The 14,343-nt window shown below is 35.7% G+C and overlaps 1 protein-coding gene across 2 annotated transcripts in view; it reads left to right on the top strand.

The window, feature by feature from the left end:
* The window catches only part of PGM5 (phosphoglucomutase 5), a 180,786-nt gene that overhangs the window by 23,322 nt on the left and 143,121 nt on the right, over positions 1 to 14,343 (top strand). For both annotated transcript variants that reach the window (XM_031654145.1, XM_031654146.1), the window contains 4 exons: positions 4,504 to 4,650; positions 7,875 to 8,000; positions 11,962 to 12,152; positions 12,745 to 12,899. In XM_031654145.1, coding sequence (XP_031510005.1) covers positions 4,504 to 4,650; positions 7,875 to 8,000; positions 11,962 to 12,152; positions 12,745 to 12,899 — 619 coding nt within the window. The remainder of the gene's footprint in view (positions 1 to 4,503; positions 4,651 to 7,874; positions 8,001 to 11,961; positions 12,153 to 12,744; positions 12,900 to 14,343) is intronic.

Below are 14,343 nucleotides of genomic sequence, written 5' to 3'. Positions count from 1 at the left end.
AGAGGACATAAACAATTTTAAATATATATGCATCCAACACTGAAGCACTTAAATATGTAAAGCAAATATTAATGGACATGAAGGAAGACATATACAGCAATATAACACTAATAGGGGACTTCAGTACCCCACTTGCAACAATGGAGAGATCAACCAGACAAAAAACAAGACAACACTAAATTTGAACTATACGTTAGACCAAATGGACCTACCAGACCTATATAGAACTTTTCATCCAACAACAGCAGAATATACATTCTTCTCTAGCATACATAGAACATTCTCTATGATAGACTATATGTTAGGCCACAAAATAAATCTTGACAAATTCAAAAAGATTGAAATCATGTCTAGTATTGTTTCCAACCACAATGGTATGAAGTTAAACATCAATAACAGGAGGAATCTTGGAAAATTTACAAATATGTGGAAATTAAACAACATGTTTATGATGAGCTAATGGGTCAAAGATGGGTCAAAGAAGAAATCAAGAGGGAAATTAAAAAATATTTTGAGATTAATGACAATGGAAACACAATGTATCAAAACCTACAGTATGTGGCAAAGTCAGTTCTAAGAGAGTTTATAGCAATAAATGCCTACATTAAAAAAGGAAAAAGATCTAAATAAGTGGACTAACATTATGCCCTAAGGAGCTAAAGAAAGAACAAACTAAACCCAAAGTGAGCAAAACGAAAGAAATAATGAAGATCAGAACAGAAGTTAATGTAGTACAGAAAAACTAGAAAATATAAATAAAATCAAAAGTTGGTTCTTTGAAAAAATAAAATCTACAAACTCCTAGCCAGACTCACTAAAAAAAAGCTGACTCAAATAAATAGAAATGAAAGGGGAGACATTGCAATAGATACCTCAGAAATGAAAATGGTCATAAGGGATTATTATGAACAATTTTATGCCAACAAATTGGAGAACCTAGGAGAAATGGATAAATTTCTAGAAAAAATAACCTATCAAGATTGAATTGGGAAGAAACAAAGTTTGAACACTCCAACAACAAATAAAAAATTGAAGAAGTGATTAAAAACTTTCCAAAATAGAAAAGCCTAGGACCAGATGGCTTCATGGCTGAATTTTATCAAACATTCAAAGAATAATTATTACCAATACTTCTTAGACTCTTCCAAAAAATAGAGTTACAGGGAATACTTCCAGACACATTTTATGAGGTCAGCATCACCTTGAAACCTAAGCCAGACAAACATATTGTAAGGAAAGAAAACCAAAGGCCAATATCTCTGATAAATTTTGATGAAAACCAAATTCAACAACACATCAAAGAAATTATGGATCAAGACCAAGTGGGATTTATCCCTGACATGCAAGACTGGCTAAACAGAATGAAAGATAAAAACCATATGATCATCTCAATTGGTACAGGAAAGGCATTTGGCAAAGTTCAGCATTATTTCTTGACAAAAACTCTTAACACTTTAGGTATAGAAGGAAAGTTTCTCAACATAACAAAGGCCATTTTGAAGAAACCCACAGCTAACATCATAATCAACTGGGGACAATTGAAAACTTTTCCACTATTTAGTACCTGGCAGGGATGCCCACTCTTGCTATTTCTATTCAACATGGTATTGGAAGTACTAGCAAGAGCAATCAGACAAGAAAAATAAATAAAACTCATCCAAATTGGAAAGGAGAAAGTAAAATAATGTCTATTTATAGGCAATATAATCCTAAATACAGAAAATTCCAAAGATCTCACACACAGACACACACACACACACAGATATACACACACAAATTTTTAGAACTAATAAATGAATTCAGTAAGTTGCAGGATACAAAATCAACATACAAACACCAGTAGCATTTCTATACATAAATAATGACCCAGCTGAAAATAATCAAAACAATTCCATTTATGATAGCATCAAAAAATACTTAGGAATAAATTTAACAAAGGAGGTGAATATATACTGAAAACTATAAAACATTGGTGAAAGAGATTGAACAAGACACAAATAAATAGAAAGATATCCTGTGGTCATTGATCATGAATCAAAAAACATTAATATTATTAAAACATTCATACTACCCAAAACAATATACAGATTTAACACAACCCCTATCAAAATTTCAATAACATTCTTCATGGAAATAGAAAAGCAATACTAAAATTTGTATGGAGCCACAAAAAACCAAAACATTGCTGAGGAAAAAAAGTTGGAGGTACCACAATTGCTGATTTAAAATTATATTATTACAAAGCTAAAGTAAAAACAAAACAGTATGATACTGGCATAAAAACAGAAACATAGACCAATGGAATAGAATAGAGAGCCCAGAAATAAATCAGAATGTATATAGTCAACTAATTTTGGACCAGGACACCAAGAGAATATAATGAAGAAAGAAAAAAACCTCTTCAATAAATGGTGCCTGGGAAAACAAAAATGTGAAAGAATGAAATTGGACCCTTATTTTATACTATACACAGAAATAAACTCCAAATGAATAAAAGGCCTAAATGTAAGATCTGAAACCATAAAAATCCTAGAAGAGAACATAGGGAAAAAGTTATTGAACATTGGCCTTGGCAATGATTTCTTGGATATCACATCAAAAGCTCAGGCTACAAAAGCAAAAACAAATAAATGGGACTACCTCAAATTAAAAAGCTTTTTCAATTTTTCATTTATTTTATGTACTTTAAAATCTCTGGGTATTCTTTTTTAACATTTTAAAATTTATATGAGTCCCTATAGATTTGCTGTATCCTTTAAAACACAATTATTTTAATATATGTTATAATTGTACATATTTTTGGTGTGCATATGATGAAAGTCATTGGAGTGGAAGATACACATCAGAGAACTTAGAAATTGGCAAGGAATTCAGAAGTTGTCGATGAACTCTGAAATTATCAACATGGATGGTTAAACGGCATCATAGACAACTATCTAGAGAGACAGTACTTGCTTTACTTTTGGAAACCAGTGTGCTTTGGCATTAAAACTCAGGGACTTGAAAATGATGGACACAGCCAAAAACATAGTGTGGTGCCTGGGGTGTAGGGAGTGGAGGGAGATATTCATGCATTCTGTAATCTGGCAAGCATAAAATAATGCAAAAACTAAACAAGACTACCTATTCTTTAAGTTTCGTGAAGGGTAAAAAATGGTAAGGAGTGAAGCAAAGGGCTATGTTTATTTCTTTGAGGTCTTCACTTTTCCCACACAACAAGAAAATTGTTGGTAAAATCTTCTGGGCTGTCTTCTCTCCCACTTACTAAACTAGGACTATTGCTGTTCTTTTTTATGAGCATTTAGTGGGATACGGTGATGGTGCTACACTCTAAGGCAGCGCTGTCCAAGAGAAAAATGTTATGCGTCACATACATACTTTAAATTTTTAGTAGCCACATTAAAAAAGGGAAAAGAAGTGAAATTCACATTGTATTTTATTTAAACTATTATATCTAAAATATTATTATACCATGTCATCAATATAAAAATTATTAATGCAATCAATTGCATTTTCTACTAACTCTTCGAAATTTGGTGTGTATTTACAATTACAGCACACTTCGACTAGCCACATTTTAAGTGCTCAACAGCTAAATGTGACTAGTAACTTTTATTGTGTTGTATTGGACAATGCAGTTCTAAGGACTGAGATATTTTAAAAATCAAGAAACAATTTTTGTTCAGTAGAAAGTTACAGTATAGTTGACAAGTAAGATTCATACAGAAAGCTATACATCTGTCAATTATTTATACTTTAGATCTTTCAATCTACTTATTTGTTTTTCAACCTTGTTGCAAAAAACCAAAAATCTAAAATGGCTTGTATTGAGATATACAAGGTAAAAAAAAAAAAAAAAAAAAAAAAGCAAAATCCCAAAAGGTGAACAAGTATTGATTTCATGTTCAATTTATTTAAAGTCTAATACTACTTGTCAATTTGGCCTTTCGAGGAAATGCATCATTTATTTTTAGTTGAGCTTCATTTTAGAAACTGGGAAGTGACTAGAGATTGTGAGTTGGGGAAAATAATTAACTTACCCTGCTAAGCTCACACATCAGTTAGGCAGCAGAAGAAAGCATAGTTTCCTCTTCTAGGTGCACTGGGGAAGCTGCAGTGTAAATCTGGAATCCCTCACTTCTGTCAAATGCATATCCTGTTTGTGTCTCATATCCTGAATAAAGCTGATTACGTAACCAGGTTTCCCTGGCAGGTGTGAAACTATTTTTAGGAAAGATGTGTCACTACTTAGAAGTGGATTAAAACAAATAAACAAACATATGCGTTGTTAGTCTACATAGAACAGGTGAGGCTGACCAAATTTCCCCCAAGGTGGATGAGTACAGTATAAGAAATGTCAAGGCTAATAGAACTGTGAACCATTGATCATTGTTTAGAGAACAAATGAATCTTTCTCTGCCTGGTGGAGGAGGATGGTAACATTTCTCTGTTTGAAATTCATGAGACTTTTAAAAACGTGTATTTTTGGTGTTCAAATTTTAGGTCCTGCACCCGATGTTGTCTCAGACAAAATCTACCAAATCAGCAAAACGATTGAGGAATATGCTATATGTCCTGATCTCCGAATTGACCTATCTCGACTAGGAAGACAAGAATTTGACCTAGAGAACAAATTCAAACCATTCAGAGGTAACAGGTTTTATTTTGAAGAAGTCAGAGTAACCATGTGGATGGGGCTGACTGGTTTCTGTAGGGAAGTACACTCATGAAAATTATTGCATTGTCAATCTCAGGGGTGACTCTTGATAAATACGTGTAAACTTAATGTGGTGTAGAGAGAAGACATGAGAGCAGCCAAGATATTCAGAACTGGAAACTCTCAAAAACCACTTCCCAAACTTGGTATCATTTTCAATATAGGAAAAATTTTATGGTTGACTTCATTATAACATTCCAAGAATAGGCTGTGAATTGCCAAAACTTGTCTAAGCAATTAAGGTGAAGATGCTGGAATGCCTTAGTTAAGAAGGAACCTAACAAGTCAGTGGGGTTATTAAATTTCTCATGAAAGGTCGGAGTTTCTTTTCTAAGCCATAACCAAGCTTGGAATAATTATACATCAGTTTATTGAATGCATAATTATTGATCACCTACCCTATGCCAAGCACTGTGTTAGGAGATTTTACAAAGGAATTCAGTAACTACCAAATATATTTAGGCAAGTGATTCAAAAATTAAAGAACCAAAATGAGATTGTCAAAACTATTATCTTATATTGTAAAGCAAATATAACTTCTACAGTACTCAGACAATAGTTTTTTTATTTTATAGATTAATTTTAAACCATATGACAACATTAATAACATGTGTGTGTATATCATTTTCCCCCTTATATTTTATCCTATTGCTTTTTCCTAGAAGGTATAAAATAGCAATAGATCTAACACGTTTTATTTTTTTACTGCTACTATAAATTTGGATACAGTTTGTATTAAGATGGTATCCTCATTTTAGAAGTAATTTAACTTAGCCTAGAAGATGAAATACCTGGTTTGTGTCCATGTGATATTTTAGGGACAGAGTAAAGCTTTAAATGGATTGTGTGGGGGTCACAGTATTGGCCCAATGTTACCAAGTCTTTCTTGAGAGGTTTTGAGTCAGTTGTTTGCTTAGGTAATGAGCACAAATTTGCAGAGAGCCATGATAATAACTGGAAGCAACAGTGCCTGCTTTTGCTAATCTAGCTGGGAGAATGCGCAGGCATATGCGTGCACACACATGGGATGGCTGGACAATTGAAGGCAAGGTGTACATTATATTAAGCAAAATGATTTCAATATGCTAATTACATAAGGTTAGAAGGACTGGGCTTATTTTTGGTATCTTCACAATTTTTATAGTTGTCCAAGAGACTCAAATCTTCGTGAGCTCTCATTCAGGCTCATTGCTGCAGCCACATTGCTAGTTGCATGAATTTTCTAAAATGTTACTGATACCAGGAGGTGGGTAGAGGGATTCCTTGGCTTCCGAGAATTTGGAGATAATCGTTTGGGATAATTTATGTGCTGTATTCTCGCTGGTTCAAGTGTTGAGCAAAGCTTGTGTTAAGTAGAAATAATTCCTTTGCATTTCACTTTGAAGTGTCAAGAGCATGAACTAATTGATGTGAACTTTCAATTTTTCCTGACTTCTTGCTCCCCCGTTTTTCACATTTGTTTGGTACTGTGTGTTGCCTATTATAAATACCAAATGTATTTAGGCAAGTGGTTTAAGAATTGAAGAGCCAGGGCCGGGCGCGGTGGCTCAAGCCTGTAATCCCAGCACTTTGGGAGGCCGAGACGGGCGGATCACGAGGTCAGGAGATCGAGACCATCCTGGCTAACACAGTGAAACCTCGTCTCTACTAAAAATACAAAAACTTAGCCGGGCGAGGTCGCAGGCGCCTGTAGTCCCAGCTACTCGGGAGGCTGAGGCAGGAGAATGGCGTGAACCCGGGAGGCGGAGCTTGCAGTGAGCTGAGATCCGGCCACTGCACTCCAGCCTGGGTGACAGAGCGAGACTCCGTCTCAAAAAAAAAAAAAAAAAAAGAATTGAAGAGCCAGAAAGAAATTGTCAAAAATATTATCCTATAATGTAGAGTGAGTAAAACTTACAAAGTACTCAGGGCATAAACTTTTGTCTTACAGATTAATTTTTTTATGGTGGTAAAATATGCATAACAAAATTTACCATTTTAACCATTGTTAGGTGTACACTTTATATGGATTAATTTTTAATTACTTTATAGACTATTATGCTCCTCATGTAAAAAGATAATTAAAAAGTACCCATGTTACAAATATAATTATTTGAATGGACACATAGATTACATTGACTTAAGTGCAAGAAAAAATATTTTTAGATATGTATTTGATCAGATGAAGGGATAATATTATATGGCACATTAAGATCTCATCCATTAAATATCACACCTGGATTTACTAAAAATTATTGAAAGCGGATTGGTAGTATCTTCAGTGCAAGTTTAAAAGTATTTCAGGGTTTCAAAGTAGTATGTATTTGAAAAATCTGAAAACAATATACCTAAGTTTCAAAATTTGGCTATGAATTTAAAAAAGCAGGGCTCCTAGACAAATTTTAGCACGTAAAGAATTGATTTACCACTTCTTGGACAAGTACTTTCTGAGCATTAGTTATATACTGATTGACAAGTATGAAAAATGTATTCTGAGCTTTTTGGTATGTCAAATACGTGAATAAAACTTTTTGGATTCCTGGTTACTGGGTGGTGCTAGAAGCTGGAGAGCATTTGTGTTTAATGAGAATTTCTAGATATTTGCCATTCACTTGGAAATTGGGTGGAGATTGGGCATGAATGAGATTTCATGCAAACTCAGAAATATATTCATCACCAATTCTGCACTCGAATCTGGTAGGCACAATGGCATTTGGAAAATAGGGGTCACTACTGAGGTCACTTACTGATTTGTTTCATACCAGCTGAGTCAGTCTTTGGCCAGCCCCCACAGGAAAGGCAACTGGATATGCCAAAATGCCTCTAAACATTGAGATGTGTGCTGTGTGCATTTTTGGGGGGCGGGGAACTGGGGGCAGGAGTAACAGGGCACATTTTTATCTTTATTCTTGTGGTTGATTTTTTCCTTGCAAAGAAGAATTTATAACTCGGTATCATTTATACCCACTGAGCACTTGAAAAGTTTGTAGTATCTTGATTGTGCCTTGATTTGTGATTTTCGTCAACAAATGGACACTTTACTTCCCACATCATGTCTAGGGATATGATGGGCTTGTGATCAGAATTTCATGCTGTTAAGGTAGTGATTCTTTTTATGTTTCCAAGTATCTTTCATGGGTACAGTCAATGACATTTTCCTTTGTTTTTCTATCTTTAGTGGAGATAGTGGACCCAGTGGATATCTATCTCAACCTCCTTCGGACCATCTTTGACTTTCATGCCATCAAGAGTTTGCTGACTGGGCCCAGCCAACTGAAGATTCGCGTTGATGCAATGCATGGAGGTAAGCTCATGGTTTTCTCCAATCAGTGGGCAGGAAATATTGAGACCTCTACACCCGTTGGGTTTCAGCGGTTACGAGGAAAGTTGGATTCATAGATATTAACACAACATGTGTATGTTCAGATGTTTGGAATGTTCTGGAAAACTTCAGGACCCTTATTTCTGTCTTTGGATGTAAACGAAAACAAAAGTTGAACAAATGAGTTTGAGGTTATGCATGTTTGAGTGTGCAGTATAGTAAATCTGTTATTTATTTGATCATATGCATGGCATAGTTTAAACAGTCAAGTAGTTCAAGATTTATTATGAAAAAATCTGTACCCAACTTCTGTCTTCCCCCATTTACCTTCCAGAGTTAAAGTTTTTCAATTTTTTCAGCTGTTTCTTTTTTGTATTTGTCTCCCTATCATTAAATATTATGAATATACAGACTCTTGTTGATTTTTCAGTTTTGAGCATTACTGATTTCATACTATGGAAACTGGAGCTGCAGCTCTTTTTCACCCTTTCCACCCACCACCCACCTCTCAACCCACCAGTTAGGGAATCCAAGCATGCTTCACTAATTATATCATCAGTTTGGTAAGATCAGTATCTAGTGTTTACATTACCACAACACAGCTGAGCCATGCAATATGCTATAATTATATTTCCTTTACAGTACAAGTTTTTGGTTTCCTTGGAAATAGCAGTTGTCTTGTTTTCTCATTGCTTGGTTTTAATCAAGTATATTTACCACTCTTAATCCTCAAGCTCTCCCCCAGTGTCTAAATCTCCCTTCACTTCATTTTCCTGGAGACTTTGATCTGCCCCACTCTGCACTGGTTGCTCTGTGAGCATGCTGCCATCATGGAATCTCCCTTTATCATCATGGTAGTAATTCTTTTTACACATCTCTTATGTTGAATGTCCTGTTCCCTGGTTTCTTTGTCCAACACCTTGATTTACTCCTACTTTGGAGGAACATGTTCTCCAGGAACTCTGTGAGAGAAAGCTCGTGGTAGGTAAATATTTTGAGTATTGTATACCTGAAAAGTATCATATATCTAAAATATATACAATAAAATATTGTATATATTTTATTCTAACTTGCTCTTGATTAATATTTGACTGATATAGAAATCTAAGTTGGATATTATTTTCCTTCAGAAGTTCGACAGCATTGCTCCACTGTGTTATAGCTATTATATTAAACTTGAGAAATCCAATGCTGTTCTGATTTTTAATCCATTGTCTTCCTTTTTCTTCTCTGGAAGCTTTTAGGACCTTTGACTTGTCTTCAGTGTTCCTCTGTTTTACAATAATGGATCTTAGTGTGGGACTCTATCTTTATTGTGTTGGACACCTGATGGACCCTTTCAGTCTGAACACTTGTGCCCTTTAACTCTGGAAAAGTTTTTGAATTGCTATTTAGTAACCATTTTGATTATTGTTCCTACTGAACTGATCCTTTAATTATTCTATTTCCCCTTCTCCTCCCCAATTTTTCATCTCTTTATTTTGTTCTACTTTCTGGGAAATTTCCTTGACTTTATCTTCCAGTCCTTCAGTTCTACCATTATATTTTTAATTTCCCAAAACTTTTGTTTGTATTTTCCAAAGATTCTCTCTTTTAATAATAGCATCCTAGTTATGTTTCATGGATACCATATCTTTTTAAACTTAGGTTTACTGAGGTATAATTTATATACAGTAAATTTACTCCTGGTAGGTATACAGTTTGATAAGGTTTGACCAAAATATACAGTCATGTAACCACTATCACAATCAAGATAGAACATTTCCATCACCCCACAGAGTTTTTTGCAGCCCTTTGAAGTCAAACTTCTCCCCTTATCCCCAGCCCCTGGCAACCACTCATCTGCTTTCTGCCCCCATGGTTTTGCATTTTTCGGAAAGTTATATAAATGGAAGCATACAATATGTTGCCTTTTGCTTCAAGCTTCTTTCACTCAGCATAATAATTTTGATACACATTCTTGGTGTTGCATGTATCAGTAGTTGTTCCTTGTTACTGCTGAGTACAATTTCATTGTGTGGTTGATATACCACAATTTGCTTATCCATTCACTGGTTGATGAAAATTAGGTTTCTTTTTCTTCTAGTTGTTGGCTATTACAAAGAAAGATACTGTGAACATTAGTGAACAAGTCTGTATGTTTTCACTTGTCTTGGGTAAACAGCTAGGAATGGGATTGCCGAGTCATATGATACTTGTATGTTTACTTTTATAAGAAATGACCAAACCGTTTTCCAAAATACCTGTACCATTTGCACTACTGACAATGTATGAGGGCTCCAATTTATCTGTATCTTCACCAATACTTGGTACTGTCAGTCTTTTCCATTTTAGCCATTCTACTCTATTTTGTTAATCTCTATTAGGGTATTACTGATATATTTTTAAAAGTTTTATTCTCCCTGTATAATTTTTGTTTCCTCCAGGTTTCTCTTTACTTTTTGTTTATTTTCACCTCATCTCAAATACGTTCCTCAAAATTTTGGTGATCCTTGGCTTCCTGGCGTATTTAAGAATGAGGCACTAAAAATCTGCTGGGAGCTCTGAGCCTGCTGTGGGTCTTCTCCATGGGCTTTACTCTAAAGGCTTCTGGCTAGGCTCTTCTGTTCTTTCTTGGTGGGCTGATCATATTCCTCAGGAAAAGAACTTCCAGGTTCTTGCCTTAGCATGATCTGACCTACAGGGAAGACAGCTTTGCTGCTTTTTCCAAACAGTATGAGCAATGTTTCTGGGTTTCAGCCTCATTGCCTTGTTTATACTGTATGTCCATCTTTGAATCAATTACTCTGGCTAGGAGATGGAGGACACTGATTGGGCAGGCCTAGGTCACCTCCTTAGCCTTGGGGAGGTGGGATTTAGCCATACCCAGACCCCATGAGCTGAGATATGGGGAAGGGAGTTTTTCTCCAATAGAAATCGCAAATGCTGTATCCACAGGAAGAGGAAATGTGTACTGGGCAGACACAATCAAGAGATGTTCACTATTGGAGGATTTGTGTTGTATTGATGGAAAATAAGTGGAAAGCAGTATCTTTCAGATACTTCAGTTAGGAGGATTATATGCTGTTCCCCAAATGTGCCCTATGTTCTACCTCAGGCTCTGTTCCCTTGCTCATAATGTTCCTTCGGTTTAGATGGGCTTCCCATTCCAAACCCAAATCCTTGTCAACTTTATATTATTCCTTCAAGTTCCATCAGAAATGCTGCTTCTTCCTTGAAGCCTTATGTGTGGTTATTGCTTCTCTTAAGCCATTGGATATAATTATTTCATCAATGTGCATTGTTTAGTCTTACCACTGCAGTCATTCATCTGCAGCTTTTACTCATCCCACTACTAGATTACAAGCCCAGGAATGTAGAAACTATGTGCTTTGCACCCCTTCAATATGATCCCTTCATTTCCTAGCAGAGCAGCTCTATGTTAGGCACTCCATAATGTTCATTGAACTGGAAAATACTATTCCTTGGCAAGTATTTTGGTAAAAATGTGCTTGTTTTTATATGCTTCAGTGGTTTATAGTGTTTAATTATATACTTGGCAGAGTCCAATGATTGCAGAGACAAAGAACATTGCTAGAGCCCTTTAATACTTTTGCGTATGTTCAGCTAAAGCTCTTAATACATGAAAAGCAACAGACAATGAATCATTATTACGTAGCTGATTTCTTTCTGGCAACATTTTAGAAAAGTTTTGGGAGAAAAAATTTATGTAACTAGATGATTGAATGCATCTTCTGTATTCCTACCACAGTAACTGGCACATAGTAGATGCTCAATAAATAGTAGTTCAAGCAAATATCATTCTCTATTGTGTCTTTAAAAAGATTGTAAATTTATATTTTTCTTCTGAGTTATTAAATTGTGTTTCCTATACTATTCAGAACAAAATACTCTAGGGAGAAGTTTCTGCAAATATTTAATATTGCTGTGTATCTATTTTTAGTTATGGGACCTTATGTGAGAAAAGTTCTGTGTGATGAACTGGGGGCCCCAGCCAATTCTGCAATAAACTGTGTTCCCCTGGAAGACTTCGGAGGGCAGCACCCTGACCCAAACCTGACATATGCAACGACTCTTCTGGAAGCAATGAAAGGAGGAGAATATGGATTTGGAGCTGCATTTGATGCTGATGGGGTAAGTAGGAAAGTTCTCTGTCTGCTGACACTTTGACCATATAATGAGCCATGAATTGGAAATCAGAGAATTAATGAACACATCTGGAGCTAACATGTATGGGACATGTGTGCCGTAACTGGCTCTGCATCTGCCCTTCTCTTTAATGACTAAGTATTGCAATTAAATAGTGATTACTTTTCTGAGGTCCAGATTTACATTATGGCATGCAAAGGTTGTTTATTTAAAAATATATATTATTCAATAAATCTTTATTTATGGCTGGTGTTGTTGAAAGCACCAAGTTAAGAAATCAGCTATTTCTGCAAGAACCAGTGTTCTCTATTATGTTTGGGAGAAAGAAAGAATTAAGTGTGGGGGCTTCTAAAGCTTGAGCCACATTTCAACAGGTGGAACATATTCCTGGTGTGTCAAGATTCTGGGCCCTTGATACTCAGAGATTTAGAAGAATGTTTCCCATGCTCTCTTTGGCCTTGTTCAAGTTGTTAGGTTGTTAAATATAAGATGGCAGTAAAGTGGATTGTGATGATTATGGGAATGGGCTGCTAGCAGATGCTTCTGTCTGATCATTTTTACGCATTCCTTCCTACAGGACCGTTATATGATCCTAGGCCAAAATGGCTTCTTTGTGAGCCCTTCTGACTCCCTGGCCATCATTGCTGCCAACCTCCCTTGCATTCCGTATTTCCGTCAGATGGGGGTCCGCGGGTTTGGGAGGAGTATGCCAACCAGCATGGCCCTGGACAGGTAAGCAAGGATGTCACCATGAAAAACTTTATGGTAGACCTTTGACGTCGATGTCTCTTTTGTTGGTTGCTGGCACTCACTCTCCCCTGCTCCATTTGGGAATGTGTTGAAAGCATGGGAACATGGTATAGTGTACTGGGTAGAAGCTGGAGAAACAGGTGGCCTGAGCTTAATTCTTGGTTCTGCCACCTACTAGCTGTGGGAATTTAGCAGACTTATTTAGTCTCTGTGCCTCAGTTTTCTTATCTGTAAAATGTGGATAATAATAGTAATATCTTTATATGGATTGTTATGAAGTACAAAAGAGGTGATTCATGTAGAATATTCAACATGGTGCCTGGTACATAGTAAATACTACATAAATGTTTAGCAACAAAATGTATTAACCTGAAAGTATGTATGTATAAGTGAGAGGAAAAAAGCATGGGTTTTGAGATCAGATTATATTATGTTCAAATGCTAGCTTACAGCCTTATTAGCTCTGTCCAAACAGAAAAATGATACTTCATGGGTTTATTGTAAGAATGAAATGAGACAGTGCATAGAAAATACCCAACAAGAGATTCACTCAGTAGGGCTCTAACTAACCCTATTAGGTTTCATTCTTCTTGCTCTATGCATCCCTCCCATCTATCACCCTGTATGATAAAACATTGAATTTCAGAGTCTGACATTTTCAAACAGCATATATTATTATAGAAACAGTATATGCGCCTGGTGGAAAGTTAGAAAGCACAAATAAGAAAATGTAAACATCATACTCCTTCCTTGGGTTACCTATGTTAATAGAAAAATTTATATTACTTACTGTATCTCTTTCTATACATATACATTATACACATATTACTAAAATTCATAATATAATATACATTATATATGCATATGTAATTTATTTGCCTTTTATAATACTAAAGACATCAAAAGGTACATGGCTTGTCACCTGCTTTTTCTTTTCCATCAACAATCGCCAACTACCAATTAATAAATTTTGACCAGGCGTGGCAACTCACACCTATAATCCTAGAGCTTTGAGTGGCTGAGGTGGGAGGATCACTTGAGGCCAGGAATTCAAGACCAGCCTGGGCAACACAGCAAGACCCTGTCTCTACAAAAAAATTTTCTTTAATCAACCAGGTGTGGTGGCGTATTCCTGTAGTCCCACACCAAATGTTGATGAGGATAGGAAGCAACCAGAACTCTCATACATTGCAAACAAAAGTGTAAAATGAAAGACAGTTTGGCAGTTTCTTGTAAAATGGAGCTTACATCTGACCAGCGTTCCATTCCTAAATATTTACCCAAAAATAATGAAGATATGTCCACAAAAAACCTGTATAATAAGATACATAGCTGCATGATTCGTAATAGCTAATAACTGGAAACAACACAAATGTCCATCAACAGGAAATTGCAAAAATAAATGGTGATATATTTACACATTTAT

This window comes from Papio anubis, chromosome 13 (assembly GCF_008728515.1).
Source record: "Papio anubis isolate 15944 chromosome 13, Panubis1.0, whole genome shotgun sequence".
NCBI classification, from domain to species: Eukaryota; Metazoa; Chordata; class Mammalia; order Primates; family Cercopithecidae; genus Papio; species Papio anubis.
Note: the sequence above shows the minus strand (reverse complement) of the source record. Positions and strands in the feature narration are given on the sequence as shown.